At 47.0% G+C, this 18,845-nt stretch overlaps 1 protein-coding gene across 2 annotated transcripts in view; it reads right to left on the bottom strand.

The window, feature by feature from the left end:
• Positions 1–18,845, bottom strand: part of TMEM163 (transmembrane protein 163) — a 257,520-nt gene that overhangs the window by 84,220 nt on the left and 154,455 nt on the right. For both annotated transcript variants that reach the window (XM_027077977.1, XM_027077988.1), the window contains exons 3-4: positions 4,207–4,250; positions 2,667–2,758 (exon numbers count right to left, since the gene is read on the bottom strand). In XM_027077977.1, the coding sequence (XP_026933778.1) occupies positions 2,667–2,758; positions 4,207–4,250 (136 nt within the window). The remainder of the gene's footprint in view (positions 1–2,666; positions 2,759–4,206; positions 4,251–18,845) is intronic.

Genomic DNA, 18,845 nt, shown 5'->3' with positions numbered 1-18,845 from the left:
AATAAGAGAAGGCAGAGGGAAGAGCTTTCTCTTCTGAGGGCAAGGCCCAACAGAAATATAATATTAGCCCCATATGTCATTTTAAATTTCTAAAAGCCATATTAAAAATGTAAACACAAGCAAGTAAAATTAATTGTAATAGTTTATTTAACCTAATACATCCAAAATATTCTTAAACATGTAATCAATATTGTTTTTAAATTATTAATAAAACGTTTATACTCATTTTTCTTACTATGTATTTGGAACCTGGTGTGTATTTTACAGTGACAACACCTCTCAGGACCAGCCTCTAGTGGCTGCCATATTGGATAGCGCAACTGTAAATCCAAAGAATATGTGTTCTTCTGAGAGCACAGGGACCGACTCTTGAAAGTCGAGTATATGTCTCTACTGCACTCTCCAGATTGTTCTCACTGTATTCCTCAAATACCAGCCAGCAACAGCCTGGGTCGATGCATTCACTGCTCCTTCAGCTAGACCAGTGTTGATTCAACTTCTATCATTATAATACCGTCATTTGAAATTTTACAAAATCAGTTTACTACTATTGTTTCTTAATTTTTTCAACCAATGAGTTGACTCACTTTTTCAAAAATTAACCTTATCCTAAAGAATATCATCTGTGATATCAGAGATTTGACACTTTAATTATATTTGTTACAAGAGCTAATGCACATTAAAATACACAGTTAGCACTTAAAAGAAGCTTTTGTGCTCTATCTAAAGCCAACAACTAAACTAAAAGTTGCTCTCATTCTCGAATCAGTTTTGGCATCATCTTTCAAGCCTTCCATCTGGCACATGCAACCTCAGATATATTACTATCTGAGTCCCCTGACACTCAACGTTCGTATGTCTGATTGTGACACAGCATCTCCCATCAAGAATACCTTCTGTCTGGGCACCGCAACAAAGCACGGGGCATTTACTCATTTGTATTCAACTGTCCAAACGCTGCTGAGGTGGAGTAAAGCTGCTGCTCTAATAACCAGCGATGGCTCAGTCCCAGGGGAGCCCCCTTTATAATTAATAACAATGACAGCTAAGGCTTACTGAACTACATGCCAAACACTGCTCTAAGTTAATATATATAACCTAATATTATATTACATCGTATATGTGATGATTACCTCACTCACATAATCGTCACAATAATCCTATGAGGAGGTACTGTTATTTCCCCTTTTTTCCAGGTAAGGAAACAAGGCATAGACCAGTTTAGGATAGCTTCCCATGGTCACAGAGCTGACAAGTTGTGCAGCTGAGATTCAAAGCCAACAGATCTGACTTTGGAACCTGGGGATTACCAAGAGAAGAAAAAAATGGAAATCGGAAAGACACACATTTTAAGGTCACAAACACAAGTACCTCAAACACACAATCATCACCCACAAGATGTAGAGACTGGGGCAAGCAATATCCTCTAATACAGAGAGGGAGAGAAGACAAGTAGAATAATTTAGAATGCCTTCAAGATGTCTTCTGTAAATTACAGCGGAGAACTCATCTTACTTAAAAAGAAAGGAAAAAAAAAAGCATAAAAATTCAAGGGAGCAAAGATTCCAGTAACACAAATTGAGAGAGGATGGAAGGATGGGTGGATTGGTAGATGGATTTGAAACAGGAGGGAAGGGGACAGGGCACAACCTTTAAAAGAATGACACAGGGCTTCCCTGGTGGCGCAGTGGTTGAGAGTCCGCCTGCCAATGCAGGGGACACGGGTTTGTGCCCCGGTCTGGGAAGATCCCACGTGCCGCGCGGAACGGCTGGGCCCGTGAGCCATGGCCGCTGGGCCTGCACGTCCGGAGCCTGTGCTCCGCAACGGAAGAGGCCACAACAGTGAGAGGCTCGCATACCGCAAAAAAAAAAAAAAAAAAAAAAAAAAAGACACAGACGTTGAGTATATGACAAAAACCGTGAGCCTTATTATACACTCACTGTATACATCAGCACGCTAAGAGACACACCCACCAGAGCCATGATGGTTCTGAGGCTCACCATAAAAGGTCAAAAAGTGGGCAGTGGCCAAATTAGTGGAAATCCCTGCCCCTTCTCCAAGATAGTTGGAGTAATCCTCTCACTCTTTAGTCTATGAAATTGCCCAGCCCATAGAAACTAGCCACCCCATAAGTCAGGGACCACATTCTGTCTGTGGAATGTGTATCTCTCTAAATAAATACCTATCACTTTGTCTCTCACTGAATTCTTTCTGTGCCGAGACATAAAGAACTTGAGCTTCAGTAAGTCCTGAGACCAGGTGTGTGATTTCAATGAAAAGACAGTGGGTTCAAGTCCCAGACTGGGGTTTGACGGGGTTTGAGTCCTGGCCTGGGGGTCCAAGTCCCAATCTGAGCCGTGCAGTTTCAGATTGATCCACGGATAGATGAATGGATGGACAGGCAAATGAGCATACAAATATTCACTCCAGACTCAAGTGCATAGAACAGGGAGAATTATAAAGGGACATCCCATCCCTCTGACCATCGCAGAAGGGGCCTATCATATAGCTGATATCATACTAGCCAGTCTCAAAGGCAATTTGGGGAACTTATTATTCTCATCACCAGGACCAAAGCTACAGGGGGAGCTGTGCTGACAGCCTAATTACGTGCCCCTCATTTGCGAGGGTTCTGCAGTCTGGAAGAAGACAAAAATCCACTTACATGTATTCCCTATGGGCAGAGTGTACAGCGGCCGCGTTGCTGTAACGCCACAGGACGATCGCAGAAGACAGGACGTCAAGGATGGCATCAAACTAGGAGAAGGAGACACGGTATTAGTGGTTTCCCAGAGTTAATAGGGCACAACTGCGAAGACACGAGGTAAGCGTTCTGTGACTCAGAACATCTGAGCCAGTGACCTCAGAGCAAACAGGCTTCACATCGTTACAAGGCTGGTCATTCATCATCCTCAAGGTGAATCCTGGGAATTCTGAGCCAGGGCACCCAACACGCCTGCCTGGTGCCAGGGTCATGGCTCTCCCTGGTCCCTTGCTGCTGGGGCCTGAGAAACCACACTCTGGTGTGCAGGGCTCTGCTCCCGGGGCCTCTGGCTCCCAGCCCTCTGGAGATGTGGGCAGGGTGATGACGCTGTTCTGACACAGGTGAAATTGATTTCCCCAGGGCAGGCAAGATAATTTCAGCATTTTCCTGCCCGTCCCAAGTAGAAGATTCAGGCCAAGGACTCTGTGTTTCTGGCTCTCAGTGGGACTGTTCTATTGATACCCGGGGTCCAGGGGTCCAGAAGGTGGGGTCACCCAGGGGCTCCGGGAAGTCTGCCAACACCGTGAAATTGGATGCAAAATTCAATGCTTTTGTTCAAATGAACGAGTGAATGCATAAGAGAGAGAAATGTAAGAGAGGAGGGGAGAGAGACAGGAGTATGAGAGAGAGGTGGGCAGGGGGGTGGTGTGGAGTGTGTGAGTGCGTGTATGCGGCACTTTGGCATTTTTCTGGAGAGACAGTCCACACCTTTCAAAAGATCCTGAACAGAATCTGCAAGCCTCAAAACACTGAGGGTGTGTGTTCCTGTTCCCAGCCCGACTTCTCCCCACAACAAAGGGAAGAAGTAGGTTTGGGAACAGGAACACACACCCTCAGGTACAGGAAGCCCTGAAGCTATGCAGGAGGGCTGTTTCAAGGAGCTTTCTCTGCATGAGTCACCACGCCACACTTTTCATCTGGAAAATTACAAGCACTAGCATTCTCTTAAAGGGATGTGGGAAGACTTCACTCAAGTTTTCAGCAACTGAGACCCATTTTCTCTAACCAACACCCATCAGGAAGCAGGCAGGGAAGCCTGATTATTCCAAGTCTGGCTACGGACTGACGTCCTAGTGCCAGCAGCCCCGATCTTAACTCCCAACACCTCTGCCCACACCAGCAAATGGTTCACTCCAATGTGTGCCCAGTTTCAAACCTAAAACCTTGGGGGGTTGGCGGGAAGGGCTAAAACCCTATAAGCATCCTTCTCAACCAGATGCAGAAAACATGGTGGCCCTGATCTCTTGTTGAGAATTATACAGTGTCACTGCAGTGTACTTCTATTAAATTATAATTGTTTGTAGAAGCCACTTCCATAAAAGGTGATTGTCATGCTCTCTCTCATTTGCTAACCACCCTCTTAATTAAGAGCCCAGCAAGAGATCTGCAGGCTCAGGAGAAACGTGCAAAACTTCATAAAAGTACATTTCAGGTTACTTACTGCAAACCCAAAAGCAGAGGCGCTGTACCTCATAACGGAGACAGCTAAAAAGAAAGAAAATATTATTCAGAATATTTTAAGACCTCATAGATATTTTCTCTCATTTGTGAGACTATTCATATATTTGATATGGCCTTTTACACATCAATGGAAAAGTTCTAAGAGAAGGAAATTAAAAATTAACTGTACTTGTCAAATCCGAGAATTTAAAAAATTCAAGAGCGATGTGAAAAGCGTCCAGACTTCACCTGCAACACCCTCTCTTCCCAGTGTGCCCTGAAGCAGCAAAGGGCCAGCTTCAGAACGAAAATGCTCAAGCAGTTGTCAGTCAAATGACAGCTGAGGCTCTGAGAATTTAACAACTGGGAATAGAGAGCTGGGAACCATATTAAACTTTGAAAGTGAAACTGTAACCATCCAAACTGTTCCCATAATAAGGTAATTAGTGGTGGTAACTACATGCACACACCATTGCTGGCATGGTTGGAATAAAATCTCTTGCCCACCAGAGCTTAATATCCAGTGTGGACCTCATGAAAGCTGTCTAGAAAAAGAATGAACAAATTACCTTAAACAAGAGATGTCTACAAAAGTAGGTGTTACAGTTATAATTAAAACACATTTCATGCATATTCAAAAATCAGTCGACCTTTTGGGGGGCAAGTTGATTGGGTAGCACTTTTGTCTAATTCTGTGATCTGTTCTGCACCAAAGCAATGTCCAGCTTCAAAGACAGTTCTCAATTTGACTTAATAAGGCAGGTCTCCACGCAAAAGCCCTATGAAACAAGCATATGTCCACTCACTAATAAAGAATGAAACCCAACCCAGTGGGTCAGCAAGGCTTTGAAGTGGATCGTTCTGGGCACAGATGTTACAAGCACTCCCGCAACGAGTAAGGAAGGCATGGATGCAGGGCATGGAGGTCAATACCCCTCTGGACTCCCACTCAACGCAGCACATGTCCCTTCTCTGGGAGCTGCTCTCTGTCTTATCCATATGGACCCTGGGTGGCCATATTGTGCTTTGGACCCCTGCCCACAGCCATGAGCGGGGTCATCTGACCCAGTGTGACGCAAGCATATTTCATTTTCTATGATTTAAGAATTCCTCTGTGTAGCAGAAATAGAAAGAATTTTATTGTTCTAAACGATGTAGCTGATAAATACACTAGAACTTATTTCTCCCAATTCTGACCCAGTTCCTGATAGAACTAAGCTAGTATGTCAATGCACCTATCTTCTTTGCCTGGTAACAACAGTTTGATGGATTTTTTTTTTTTTTTTTTTGGCGGTACGCAGGCCTCTCTCCCGTTGCGGAGCACAGGCTCCGGACGCGCAGGCTCAGCGGCCATGCCTCACGGGCCCAGCCGCTCCGCGGCATGTGGGATCTTCCCGGACCGGGGCACGAACCCGTGTCCCCCTGCATCGGCAGGCGGACTCTCAACCACTGCGCCACCCGGGAAGCCCCCTGATGGATTTTTGAATGTTATAAGCAACCAACTACTGGCTTGATTTTTATAGATAATTGCAACACACGACTGGCAAGTGTTCTAATGAAGTTTCAAACTTAAAAAAAAAAAAAAAAAGAACTGAGACAGAGAGAGAGCCTAGCCGGTCAATTTATGCTGTTGGAATTGAAACACCAGAGCTAGGGTTGGCCACACGGTTTGCTACACAGAGAGACAAGCTCCTACAGGGGTAAGCACAGCACTGGGGCAAGAGAGAACCGCTAGCTTCTCGAAGTTTCCCAGCCTTTCCAGAGACTCAGCCACATTCGGGTCCTCGGGCTATGTGAGGTGAGTGCAACTCATTACATTGCTGGCCTTCTGTGTTTGTGACGTGAGCTGCTCCTGTCACCCCTGCTGTCACTCTTACTGGCACAGGGAGAAGGGCAAAGCCAGCCGTGTGCAGTGACCGACTGCAGCTTTCAAGGACAACATGGGTGTGACGGTGCAAAGAGGCACTGGACCTTCCCAAAGAACTCAACTCCCGGCCAGGTTGGCATGTGCAAAAAAAAAAAAAGGCAGCAGACCCCTTGCCAGGTCTGAAGTGCCCTGTAAGACACTGATCCTGGCTTGCAGTAAGCACTCAGTAACTGTGGATGAAGCTTAATAAAATTTCACAGAAATGAATCGAAATGAGTATCTGGCTTGTTTCCTTTACAATCTGTTTTTAGGATATCTTAGTTGTGTGCTTTTTGTGGGTGACTTCTTTACCAGTAATGGAAACCTTATTAACTCTTACTAGCATCTTGCACGGATGCTCAATATATACCTCAGATGAAGAGCTGTCCAGGCGGGAGGCCCCTCTCTGTCTCCACCTGCACTGTCTGGACTGGGCAGCACGGAATGGACAACACAGCTAGAAGAGCCCTCCACTAGCCTTCACAGAAGACCTGCTGCTTTCCAAGCAGTAAACCATTGCTGTAAAATGTTTTAATCAAGTTATTCGGTAATACCAGGCATTTGTAGAGTGGGCTACAGATTCCAAATACTCTCAGAACTATACTGGAAAATTCTGCTTGTGCGACTTGAGCCTGCCCAGTGGATGAATAACTGAGAGCACAGGTAGAATCTTCATATTGTTCTATCCCACACACACCAAGGAGAACTGGAGCAGCTGGGCCCCAGGTTCACGTACAGTCCTGAAGACAAGGGAGGCATTCCCGTGTCTCATTTACTTCTAAATTGGCTCCATCGAATTTCCTTGATGCGATGGAAAGGGGGAAAGGCTGGATATTGCATGGGGAATCGAGGGAGCACTGAAGGGCCCTCCACTTGGGCACAGCTCTGGCAGCTTCCCTTTGGGAGCGACTCCCCAGCTCTCGCGAAGACACAACAGCAAACAGTCGTTGGCACCGGACCCAAATGGAAGAGGTCAGCCCAACTTTTAGGAATTTCTTTAGAGTAAATGACTTTATTTTCCTTGGCCCTAACCTGACATGACACATCCTAATTCTGGGATAAGAACAGACTCAGAGGAAAGGGTCGGATTGGTTTAGAAAGCTGCTACTCCCACAGAAAGAGAGCTAACTGTGGGGTTTCCATGAGGGCGTTTCCAACTTCCCTTGTGCTAAGAATGAGTTCCACTTGAAGAGATCCTGGGCCAAGATGACCCACACCAAGGCAGAGATCACAGGGCAGGTGCCCCTGGAGCCCACAAGTACTTGGCTGACGGGAGCTGGGAAGCCAGCAAAGGTCCAACAAAAGTGCAGCGGCGCCTTTAAGGCAGGTGCTAGATTCAACACTGGACAACAGAGAAGAAAGGGCCATGTCGACCTCAGACCGTTATGCTGCAAGCTGGCAAGGTCCACTCCCATTGCAAGGGTGGAGGTCTCCTAGGAAGGCTGCTCTGGGTCAAGGCAGAGGCCCAGCTGAAGATAATGAAATCTCTGTGGCCCTCAGCACGCAAGTGTGAGGCTGTTTAACGCACACCACAGCTGCTCCTGGATGGAGCACCTGAAACCCAGCAGGACCCTGTGGGGCTCCTGGGCACAAAAGGCTTTCTGTGTCCCCCATTTCTTGTTTGCAGGAAACAGGCTTCATTCAGCCTCCATGACCTTCCCTGAGTTCCAAAGGGCAGGTTCAAACAGTTGCTAATCAGGGCAGGGAGGGGAGGCGGAGACAAGGAAGGAGAAGCCAAGGAACAATAGTGCAGCCTCCCACTACGGGGAGTTTGGGGTTGGTAGATGCAAGCTGTTACATTCAGAATGGATACACAGCAAGGTCCTACTGTCTAGCACAGGGAACTGTATCTAGTCTCCTAGGATAAACCATAATGGAAAAGAATATTAAAAAAAGAATGTCTATATATATATGTGTATAACTGAGTCACTTTGCTGTACAGCAGAAATTAACACAATACTGTACATCAACTCTACTTCAAAAAAAAAGTTGAAAAAGAAACGATAGTGCAGCCTTGGGGCAGGGTCCTGTTTCCCCCTCAAGGGATGCACAGAACAATATCTTTGAGCTGTTTTGCAGATACTGACCCCCAGCAGGTGGGAGAAGTTAACCGTATGCGGCCCCCAAGCACGCAGACCCCAGACCGGTTGGAACCAGAGGGTTGATGATGCTGACTCCCAATTACCTCACCTCCAACCAATCAGAAGAAGGCCCACGAGCTGATCACGCCCTCCTCTTTCAAACATTACTATAAAACTCTTCACTACCCCCTCCAAGTGGGGACACATAGTATTGAGGGCATTCGCCTGCTGTGGCCCAAGCTATTCTTTTCTACTTTACCTGAAACTCTGTCTCCAAGATTCAATTCGGGAGCGGTGTACAGAGGCCGAATTTCGGCTACACGCCCCACCACCAGCAGCCTACAGGTTCCTCTGGATACCACTGGTAGCAGAGGGAAAATCAGGGAAATTTTCAGGAATGTTTCTGCCCCTTACATTCAGAACTTGTCTCTAACACTCATCACTGAACCACACACTCAAGGAGGTGGTACAGCCTACAGGCCAGTGAGTCTCATCCCCCAGGGAGCTGAGGCCTTGGCTTCCGTCCTCTCATCCCCCCACCCCGACCCCGTGTTCAGAGTGGAAGCAGGCTGTCATCTGATTAGGCTGGCCTAGCACACCCAAAAACGCACGCTTAGCAACTGGGCTCCTCTCACTTTCCCTGCTGTCTTGTGTCTTGCTTTTTATATACTAAGACACAGAGTTCTTAAGGTGTTCCTAAGTCAAATGAAGACCTATAGTTTGGGGCCTGCCCAGCAGCCATTCCCCATTCGGGTAGAAGGGCCCTGAGTCTCCTCTGGGAAACAGTATATCCCCTACCCTCAGACTATGGGGTTTGAGTGGGACGGCATTGTGACCCCCCACTCTAGTCTATCTATCCCTGTCCTGAGGCCAGAGTTAATGATTCAGAGACGACACAATTCAATATGAGCCAGTGACAACCAGTCCTGAGTTTCTGCTGAAAATACTGGGAAGAGGATGTCTTTCTAAGAGGCGACAGTAGAGCTGGCAGCAAGAAAACAGGAGCTGCCAGTAGAAATTCTGCCCTAAAAGAGGGGAGGCTGCCTTAGGACGAAGCCAACATGGAGGAAAGCAGTTATTAAGACAGACATAAATCAAAGCCCTGGTGACAAGGACTGAACCGCTGGAATCAGCCCTACCTGAAGTCTACCCCTATATTTTTCAAATATCAATACATCGGTCAATAATTTCCAATAATTTTTCAGCCAGTCTGAGTTGAGTCTTAATACACCTTGAGCCAGTCATCCCTTTTCCAAGAATCTCTTTTAATGCCTAAGAAATGGACAAACACCTTCTACACAAAAGCTTCACCGTAGGTTTGCATGATTTATAATAGCAAAACACTGGTTGCAATTTAAATATCCAGCAGTAGGGTAATGATTAAAGAACGGTCCATTTAAAGAATAAGCTATACGTAGCTGTTCAGAAATGTTTACCAAGAGTGCTGTTGGCTAACGTTGATATTAGCATACTAGATAGAATAATGGTGTTGACAATCAACAGCTGGTGTATTTGGTGCCACGAGGACTGGGTGCCGCGGGAAAGGATGGGTCTAGGTCAGGAGGGGTTCTGCCTGGTACAGGTGCAAACTGAATGGAGAGGTCAGAAGAGGCTTCACTGAGAAGATGAGACTTGAGCAAAGGTCTGGAGGAGGTGGGGAAGTGAGCAGGGCAATCATCTGGGGGAAGAAACTTCCAGATAATGGGAGGAGTCAATTGCAAAGGCCCTGAGGTGGGACACCTGACATCTATGAGGCCATTCTGTCCGAGACAAAAGGGAGTAAGAGGGAAGTTACGTGAGATCATAGATTTCCTTACTGTTTGGGCAAAAAACTTAGGTAGAAAAGGGCAAGAGACAAGATGATATGTGTGATACAGTACAACTACACTTCAAAAATGCATTGAAAACAACTTTTTAAAAATCCCTCAACTCATAACAATGGTTAATCTTTAGTGGGTTGGAATATTTGAGGGCTGTTTGAGTGGATTTCTTTCCTTTCTACTTTTTTGTATTTTCTACGTTTTCCACAACCATCATATATGACCATTCAAGGTAGAAAAAGAAATCCATTTTATTTGGGGGGAAAATTATCCGACTTGTAACAACGTAGTCAAAGATGTAAATCAGCACAGCAGAAAGCAGATTTATGACAAACATCTGAGAGCAGGCGGCACTGTGAGCTCATGAATGCTTCTGGCTAAGAGGAACGCGTACTACCATACACATCTTTATTACGTCTCCATTTCTGAAATCCATCTCCCAAGGCCAAATCACCTACAGGAGCAGCTTGCAAATGCCCCAAAGAGTTCTTAGAAGCATGGTGTGGGCAGACAGGCCAGGGACACAAGCAAAATGTCACTTCCCATCTAAGGGACCTCCAGCCTCCGCGGTTTTTGCGTGTCCTACACTCCACTTTCATTGACATGTCAAGGGGGTAATAACAGCTACACTCCCAGAAGCACACATACAACAGAAGTCCTAAGGAAATATTTATACAGGTCTGGTTGAAGACCAGAACGTCTTTAAGTCCCACTCAGGCCAGAAATCACTTCAGCTGGAAACTCCAATTCAAACAGAAGGACAGCTGGAAAATGGAGCGGACCCAGGCAACCCATTGTTAGGGCAAAGCCACATGCAAATCCCACAGCTGAGTAAGCAGCAGGCTTGCAGAGGTGCAGACAAAGTGCCCTGGAAATGCACAGGGAGGTCCTGGAAATGCACAGGGAGGTGAGAGAGCCAGCGAGGCAACTGAGGGTCAAGGCCGAGAGCCCCTCAAGGGTGAAATAAAGAATGCCATTTCAGCTGCAGGCAAAATTTATCCAACAGCAAGGACCCATCTGTCATTCTCACCAAAGTCAGGCAGTAATTGTCTTGAGCCTTAGCACTCTTTAGCAATACCCCAGGTCCATTAACACCTCCCATTGCTAAATTCTGTGCCCAGTACAGCTCCGTTAATAAATCAACCCCACTTTAATTAGACCACCTTTGTCCCTCCGACGTCTACCAACCACCCCTCCCACAGCTACGGAACTAACGCCATTTGTGAACCCATCTTTCCATCATCCACCTTCATCGTGCTGGCTGCAACCAAGGCAGCAGCAGGAGTCAAAATTAACTGACTGATGTTCTGACCCACTTCAAGAGCACCTCCAACAGCTTCCAGACGCTCCCTCCCACTCAAACAAGAATATAACGTACCCAAAAATGAGTGACAGGATGCTGGATTCAGTCACCGCTGAAGGAAGAGGGTAAAGCAGTTAGGAAAATAGATCAACAGAACTGCTTAGCCCGTTCAACTACTCATCTTCAGCGGCAGCACAGTGACGACTTTGTATTGAAAGATGGTACGGAAAACCCCCAACGAACTTTTTGGCCAGCCCGATACTTTGGTCTGTCTAGACCATAATTTGCAAAAGCGCACCTAAGGATGAAATTCAGAAGTTTCTGTTTGACCTATATAGTATTATTCAAGCATCAGAACTGGTTACCAACATTTTTAAGTCAGGAAAACCTGAGATCTGCCGGTGCTGGGCAGTCCCTTTCAGCCATGCAGCGCTGTGTTTGGGCGGGGCGTACTCTTGGCCAGTTGCCGCTCCTGCATCATTGGACCCAGCTGGCCTCGCTCACCCGCCTGGCCCCTCAGGGTATCCAGCTGACCCGGCAGGCTTGAGGGTATAGCTCTGAGCAGCTTAAGGGAAAGGACAGTAGTTTCACCTCTGTGTCTGCAGTTGCCAGCAAAATCCCTGCTAAATATTCATTTTACTGCATGAACAGTAGCCTCCAACGTTTCCACTGTCAGGTCTGGCTCTCGGCAAATTATAGAAAGCTGTACGGTGGGTGGGTCAGTCCTCAAAGCCAACACCATTCTTTGAGAGATTCATCTTCCCTAGAACCTGAGAAGCAGTCATTAGCCCAGGCAGGCTATGGGCACTGCCCACCCACCCTCCAGGGCTCTGCCTGTCTGCAGACAGGGAAGCTCTTGCCAAGACCTCAGGGACGATTATGAAGGTTTCTCTTTCTTTCACATGACCAAGAGGCAGGTCATGTACAAAAAGTGGCCATAAAGTCCCTTCCACCATCCCACACCCACAATAACCTGTGTGACCCACAGCAAGGACAGTCATGAAGAGGTTAGAAAATATTGTCCTTGAGCTACTGCAATGGGGCAGGGAGCACCGTTTGATGGTGACCTGGGGAGCTTTGCGATGAAAGATGAATTTGCATTCAGGTTTATAACAGGAAGCAACTCCCAAGGTGTCTTGCCTGAACTCCCCACATCCTCCCAACCGTCCCCCTGCTTTCTCAACATGCAGCCAGAGTGGTTCTAGCTGTCCCACTCCCAGGAAAGGCCTAGGTCCTTATGACGGAGGAGGCCCCACGCACTGACCTCCTCCATTACAGCTGCACCTGTCCACTGACCTCCCCTCAGCCAGGCATGCTCCTGCTGGTCTGGGTTCTATCTCATTCTTCCGCCTGGAGCCTTCTTACCACAGAATCTGACTGGCTCACTCCCTCATTGCCTTCAGGTCTCTGTTCAAAGCTCACCTCAGCCTGTCCTGGCAACCCTACTTAATACTGCAACCTTCCCTTTACCATGCTCTAGGGTTCCTTTATCCAGAGCACATACATCTTCTACCACACCATCCCACTTACTTATCTATGAATACTGTATACCCTTTGCCCCACTTCACACATTAGAATGTAAGCACTACAAAGGCCACAGGCTCTTCTGTTTTGTTCCTCAGTGTTTCTCATATGCCTAAATCAATGCCTGAACACACAAAAGCCCTCAGCTTGATTGACTGATTGATTCATTGACTGATTGAAACGACGCCTACTGCTTAGCTTCAACCTGCAGTGAACAAAGTCTTCGGGGAGAAAGCAGACAGGACTGGGGTTCAACACGCACCGAGAGGCCCAGATGTGTGACCAGGCGGCCATTCCCTGAGCAAACGGGAGTGGCAGCCAACACTCTGCAAGGCATCACAGAGAAAGCAGCCTCTGTAAGGCCCATTCTTTTAAAGAGAACCTGGAGCATCTGCAAAAGACAAAGACCTGGGACTATGGGAAGAGCCAGAACGGCCTCGAACCCAGAAAGCCAAGAGCCAGCACAGAATAAATAGCACATGAAAAAAGAAAGTCAGAATGAGAGCAACCCAGGGAGAGTCTCCACCCTGGACCAGGGCACCTCACTCCTTCCAACACACACCAGACGCTCATTCGCTCCGCTTCAGTGAGTGTAACATGAAATGCACCCACGCCCACTCCAGAGCGGGAAGTCAGTGTTCCTCGACCATGAACGGGACAACTGCTACTTAACAGGGAAAGACGGGATTTCGAGAGGCTCTCAAGGGTCCCAGGGCACAGGAGGCACCAGTTCAGGGATGAAAAGCCAAGAGCCCAGCTTTTCATGCCAGAGTTTCTTCAGCAACACAGCACACTTTCACGTCGCTTCTTCTACAAACAGGGAATAAAGAGGTGGAAGAGCTGCTGGAAGCACGGTTACCCAACTTTGATGATCCTTTACGGACTGTCATCAGTGGAGTAAACGACCCACCCTCACTTGTTCTTACAATCATTCCAAAGACCTCACTCGCCAGAACTAAGGGGAGGAGCAAGCCTCTCGCTGAATGTCAACTGCCTTACATATAACTTTATTCCTCCCTGTGCTCTGGTTACTGTGAGCACAGCTCTATTGCCTGTGGGTGGCTTAGCCAGGGGCCCTCAGACGACACTCAGCCCTGTCCTGCAACCCTCTCCAGACGAACACGAGGAGCCTGAGCTCCCCAATCATTCTTTCATTCAATAAATAAATGTTTATTGAGCATCTACTATGTGCCACTGCTGGGGATAGCTGGGGATACAGGCATGACTTGCCCTGCGATTTGATGAAATATGCCTCTAAAAGCCCTAACTGTCCCTTAATCATAGAACGCTGCTACTTTTGCCTCATAAATAAAGCATTCACTGAACAGAAATCAGAGATGGGGGAATTTTATAAAACAGAACCTCACAGTTTGTCACCTCTAGCCTTCTGTTCTGAGTGTGGTTGCTGTGAATTTGAAGCTTGAATGCTCATTCTCAGGCCATTATTTCCAAGTTGGCTCAGCATCTGTCCTCTGGCACCCAAAGCCCCCGTCCCTGCTGCCCTCACCTTGCACCACAGAGAAATGATCCTTGGGTCTTCTCCAACCAGCCTATGAAGACCTGAAATCAGGCTGATTGCATCGTATTCAACTATCTCCAAGGCCTGTGAAAGCACCAGCTCAGAGTTGATGCTTAATAAATGATTACTGAGCGATAAATTCTTGAGAAATCTCTAAGCCCTGATAATAATGTCAGCTTTTTACTTAACATGCAATCATTAATTCATACCGGAACCAAAAGCTAATGCCACGGGCAACTAGAGCTCGCGACGGTGTCGATGTTGCCACCCAAGGTCAACCTTGTCAGACGACTAAGATGCCCCTTACTCTGGCACTGCTGACACACACCACACGTTGGACTCCTTTGGTTTAAAGAACTGCTAAAGGAACTATTTAAAAAACAGAATATATTGTTGGGGAAGAGGAATACACCCAATAAGCCTTCAAAGACCTGGCTTAAAGAGCTAGTGCTGGGGCTTCCCTGGTGGCGCAGTGGTTGAGAGTCCGCCTGCCGATGCGGGGGACACGGGTTCGTGCCCCGGTCCAGGAAGATCCCACTTGCCGCGGAGCGGCTGGGCCCGTGAGCCATGGCCACTGAGCCTGCGCGTCCGGAGCCTGCGCTCCGCAACGGGAGAGGCCACAACAGTGAGAGGCCCGCGTACCGCAAAAAAAGAAAAAAAAATGACCGAAATTAATGGCCCCAAGATAGCACTTTTCTCCACTGCAACAAATCATTTCCTTCCTAGTTGGGGATGGTGGTGATGGGAAATCAAGAGGAGGAAGAACAAACGCAAACATCCTCAGTGATACAACTGTCCTGGACACTCACTTTGTCTCCTAGACACGAAGGTCAGAGAATGTATTTTGCAGTGGCTAAAAAGGTCAGGTCTCCACTTGGCTACATTGCTCCCTCTCTAGGGGGTTGAAAACTTATGTGTTTTCTTATATAAAGGTCACCATCACACCTGAAGTAGTTCACTGCATAAGCTTAGCATTCTTATCACTTAAAAAAATAAAATGTGATCCAAATAAGATTTAGCATAGAATAAGGCAATTTACTCAACAAATATAATTCACCTTACAATATTTGAAAGCACGTGTTAACTGCTATATTTTGGGGTGTCCCAGGTCTATTATGTTTCAGTAAAATATTGTCAGCTTTCACTAACCTTGAACATAAGTCATCATGGCCTTCAAAAAGGTAGAAACAAGAATAAAGGAAAGAAATCTTAAGTTCAGTTTCTAAGTCAACAAATGCATCAGCTATGCATGTACCCTGTGAGCACCCTAAAGTGTGGAGAGTACAACAGCAAAGAAAAGACATCAGCAGACCCATCACACAATCAATACAACTTCACAGGAGAAGCCTAGGCTCAGTCGCAAGAACAAATATGGACGGTACAACCCTCGAACGTGAATTATAGGCACTCCATGGTGTCAGTAAGCCAAAGACCCATAGTGCCTGAGACAAAGAGCCTGAACTGAGCTCCGGTTGAATTCTATACGTGAGAACTGTGTTTTTGGCATTTTACATGAACCGGGACAATCTCCCAGTGATATTGAGCTATAAATCAAAGAGGAATCAGTGCTGATGCCCCTAGAAGAAAGTATAACTAAGGAGTCATGGTTTTCTTGATCCTATGACAATAATTCTTCCCTGATAGGACCAGCTTTATTTCCACTCAGTGCTGATAAATAACTCATAACTACGTAGCAGGACAGTGAATGAAACTCTTAACCATGGTTGGCCCATCTACCTCAGGGTTTTTCTAAATCAATTCCTTAGGCTCTATAGGTTCATAACCTTTAGGGATCACACAGGGTCTCCCACTCTACTCCTACCCCCTTTCCATCAGAGCAACTTCCTTTTTACCTTGATTAAGAACTAGGGTTCTGGGCTTCCCTGGTGGCGCAGTGGTTGAGAGTCCACCTGCCGATGCAGGGGACGCAGGGCCGCGGGTTCGCGCCCCGGTCTGAGAATATCCCACATGCCGCGGAGCGGCTGGGCCCGTGAGCCATGGCCGCTGAGCCTGCGCATCCGGAGCCAGTGCTCTGCAACAGGAGAGGCCACAATAGTGAGAGGCCCGCGTACCGCAAAAAATTAAAAAAAAAAAAAAAAGAACTAGGGTTCTGTCAAAATTTAGCTGCAAAGAGTTAATTTAAAAGAACACTTGAGAACACATATACGAAGGCTCCCTATGCACATTAATAAGGGGGATGGTCTTCACACTGCACACCGTCCTTTCTAGGTAGGACTCGTGTTCTAGCCAATGCCCAGCCCCTGGCAGAAATCAAGCCCCTAATACAATTTTTTATTTATTTTTTTTATTATTGATTGATTGATTGATTGATGGCTGCATTGGATCGTTGTTGTTGCGCATGGACTTTCTCCAGTTGCGGCGAGCGGGGGCTACTCTTTGCTGCACTGCGCGGTCCTCACATTGCGGTGGCTTCTTCTGTTGCGGAGCACAGGCTCTAGGCCCGTGGGCTTCAGCAGTTGTAGTACGAGGGCTCAGCACTTGTGGCTCGGGGGCTCTAGAGTGCAGGCTCAGCAGTTGTGTCGCATGCACCTAGCTGCTCCGCGGCATGTGGGATCTTCCCGGACCAGGACTCGAACCTGTGTCCCCTGCAGTGGCAGGCAGATTCTTAACCACTGCACCACCAGGAAAGCCCCCCTAATTATTATGGATCAGGGAAAATAAGGCCATATTCTGTCCCCATACTCAGAGATGGTCCTTGAAGACGTCCATCAACTACCACCAACCAAGGGGACCCACAATACTCAACTCTGTGGACACCATGGAACTTTTTTCTGGGATCCACATATCCTAGACAGTTATTTTTGCTCATTCTGCTTTACCGTTCAGGTATAAGAAGTCTTTTCTTTTTGGGGGGGTCTGCCCCTTTCCAGTAGGGGTAATTGATACTAAGATGGCCCTGCCTTCGGAGATAATTCAAGGCCACCACAAATTGAAGAGTCAACCTGAGAATGAGGCTGACACAGAATAAAGGAGAGGAGAGAGAAGGAAGCAGGTGGGTGGCAGGAGAGACACAGAATTCTGACAACATCACTTGAGGCCACGGATCCAGCCAACTGCACTCAGTAATATGTTCTCACTTATTGTGCTTAAATTAACATGAGGCATCTCTATTGCTTGTAACCTGAACACTCTTGACGGCTACAACACAAGAACGTCTTTTTCAATCAGAACACTCAATGCTAAACACGACTCCCCCACTCAAGTTGGCTTCACCTCAAAGATAAATTAAGAATTGATGCACACAAGGATCTCTGCAAACGATAAGCTGCCCTCAAATTATAAACAGCCTCAGTCTTAAGGATCCAGGTACATCCAATGTGACAACAAAGGATGCACACAGCTAAGAGAATAATGACTGAAATGGTATTGCCTAGTCACCGTCTCACTTTGTAGTGATCCTTTCTCACTGGCATTTATTTTCTAACCAACTAGGCTATGGTTTAACCACAGAACAGGGGGATTTCTGAGAGCTCACCCCCACTTGCCTCTGCCGTGACCTTTACTCACTACCAAGTTCAGCGGTGGGGAAAGCCTAAGGTATGGATATTATTTTTACCCTGGAAAAAAAAAAAATCCAAAGAATTCTACTGTATAGATTTTCAAACTTTTAGATTACCTACATCAGCAGCCCTGGTGACTTACCAGAAGGGCTCACAACAATCAGCATTTCGTCACAGCCAAGACTGATTACAACAAGAGGATACAAAGCCACATCAGCAAAGGGAAAAGGTGCCCCAAGCAAAGGCCAGAGGAGACCACACGCAAGCTTCCAAGAGTCCTCTCCCAGGGAGGTCAAGAAGGATGTGCTTAATTCCTCCCGCAATAAGTTGGGACAACACGGACGAAGCGTTGTGTCCCAGAGAAGCTCATTAGAGACTCAGCCCCTGGGGATTTTATGGGGGAGGAGGGGGGCCGTGGGGCTTGTCTTATAAGTACCTTCTGTCTGGCAGGTACTAAAACCCCAGACTCCCAGAAGGCAAGCAGGTGCTCAGCATACACCACACCGTTTCTACAGGCAGTTTAGGCTCAGTGAGCCCCTCTGATCATGGAAAGTGTCATATCCATGCTTCACTGGTCAAGTCCCCACATGCCACCCGAAGGCCAGCCTTGCAAGCAGGCTTTTCTAGGATAGCAGCAGCCCACCTGCTAGATTATCAGTTTCTAGACAGGACCAAAGCTTCATTTCTCACATCAGAGTGAGACCGGAGCCCTGAGACACAAAGTGGCTTGCCCAAAAGCACAGAGCAAAGCTAGAACTGGCACCCAGGTCTCCAGATGCCCAGAGAGAGGAAAGTACAGTCAGCCCCACCCTCAGCCTCCAGACACCTATCTTCCAAAGAGGTTCACTTCAGAGCAGAGACTGCAAATGAAGAAATTATTGCAGAGAGCGCTTTGATTCTCCAGCCACAAATTCTCCATGGCAACATTAATTATATCCATCACTTTGCAAGTTTCACTGATGGAAT

The sequence above is a fragment of the Aethalodelphis obliquidens genome, unplaced genomic scaffold, assembly GCF_003676395.1.
Source record: "Aethalodelphis obliquidens isolate GAN/ISIS:26980383/991018 unplaced genomic scaffold, ASM367639v1 scaffold2, whole genome shotgun sequence".
Classification (NCBI taxonomy): domain Eukaryota; kingdom Metazoa; phylum Chordata; class Mammalia; order Artiodactyla; family Delphinidae; genus Aethalodelphis; species Aethalodelphis obliquidens.
Note: the sequence above shows the minus strand (reverse complement) of the source record. Positions and strands in the feature narration are given on the sequence as shown.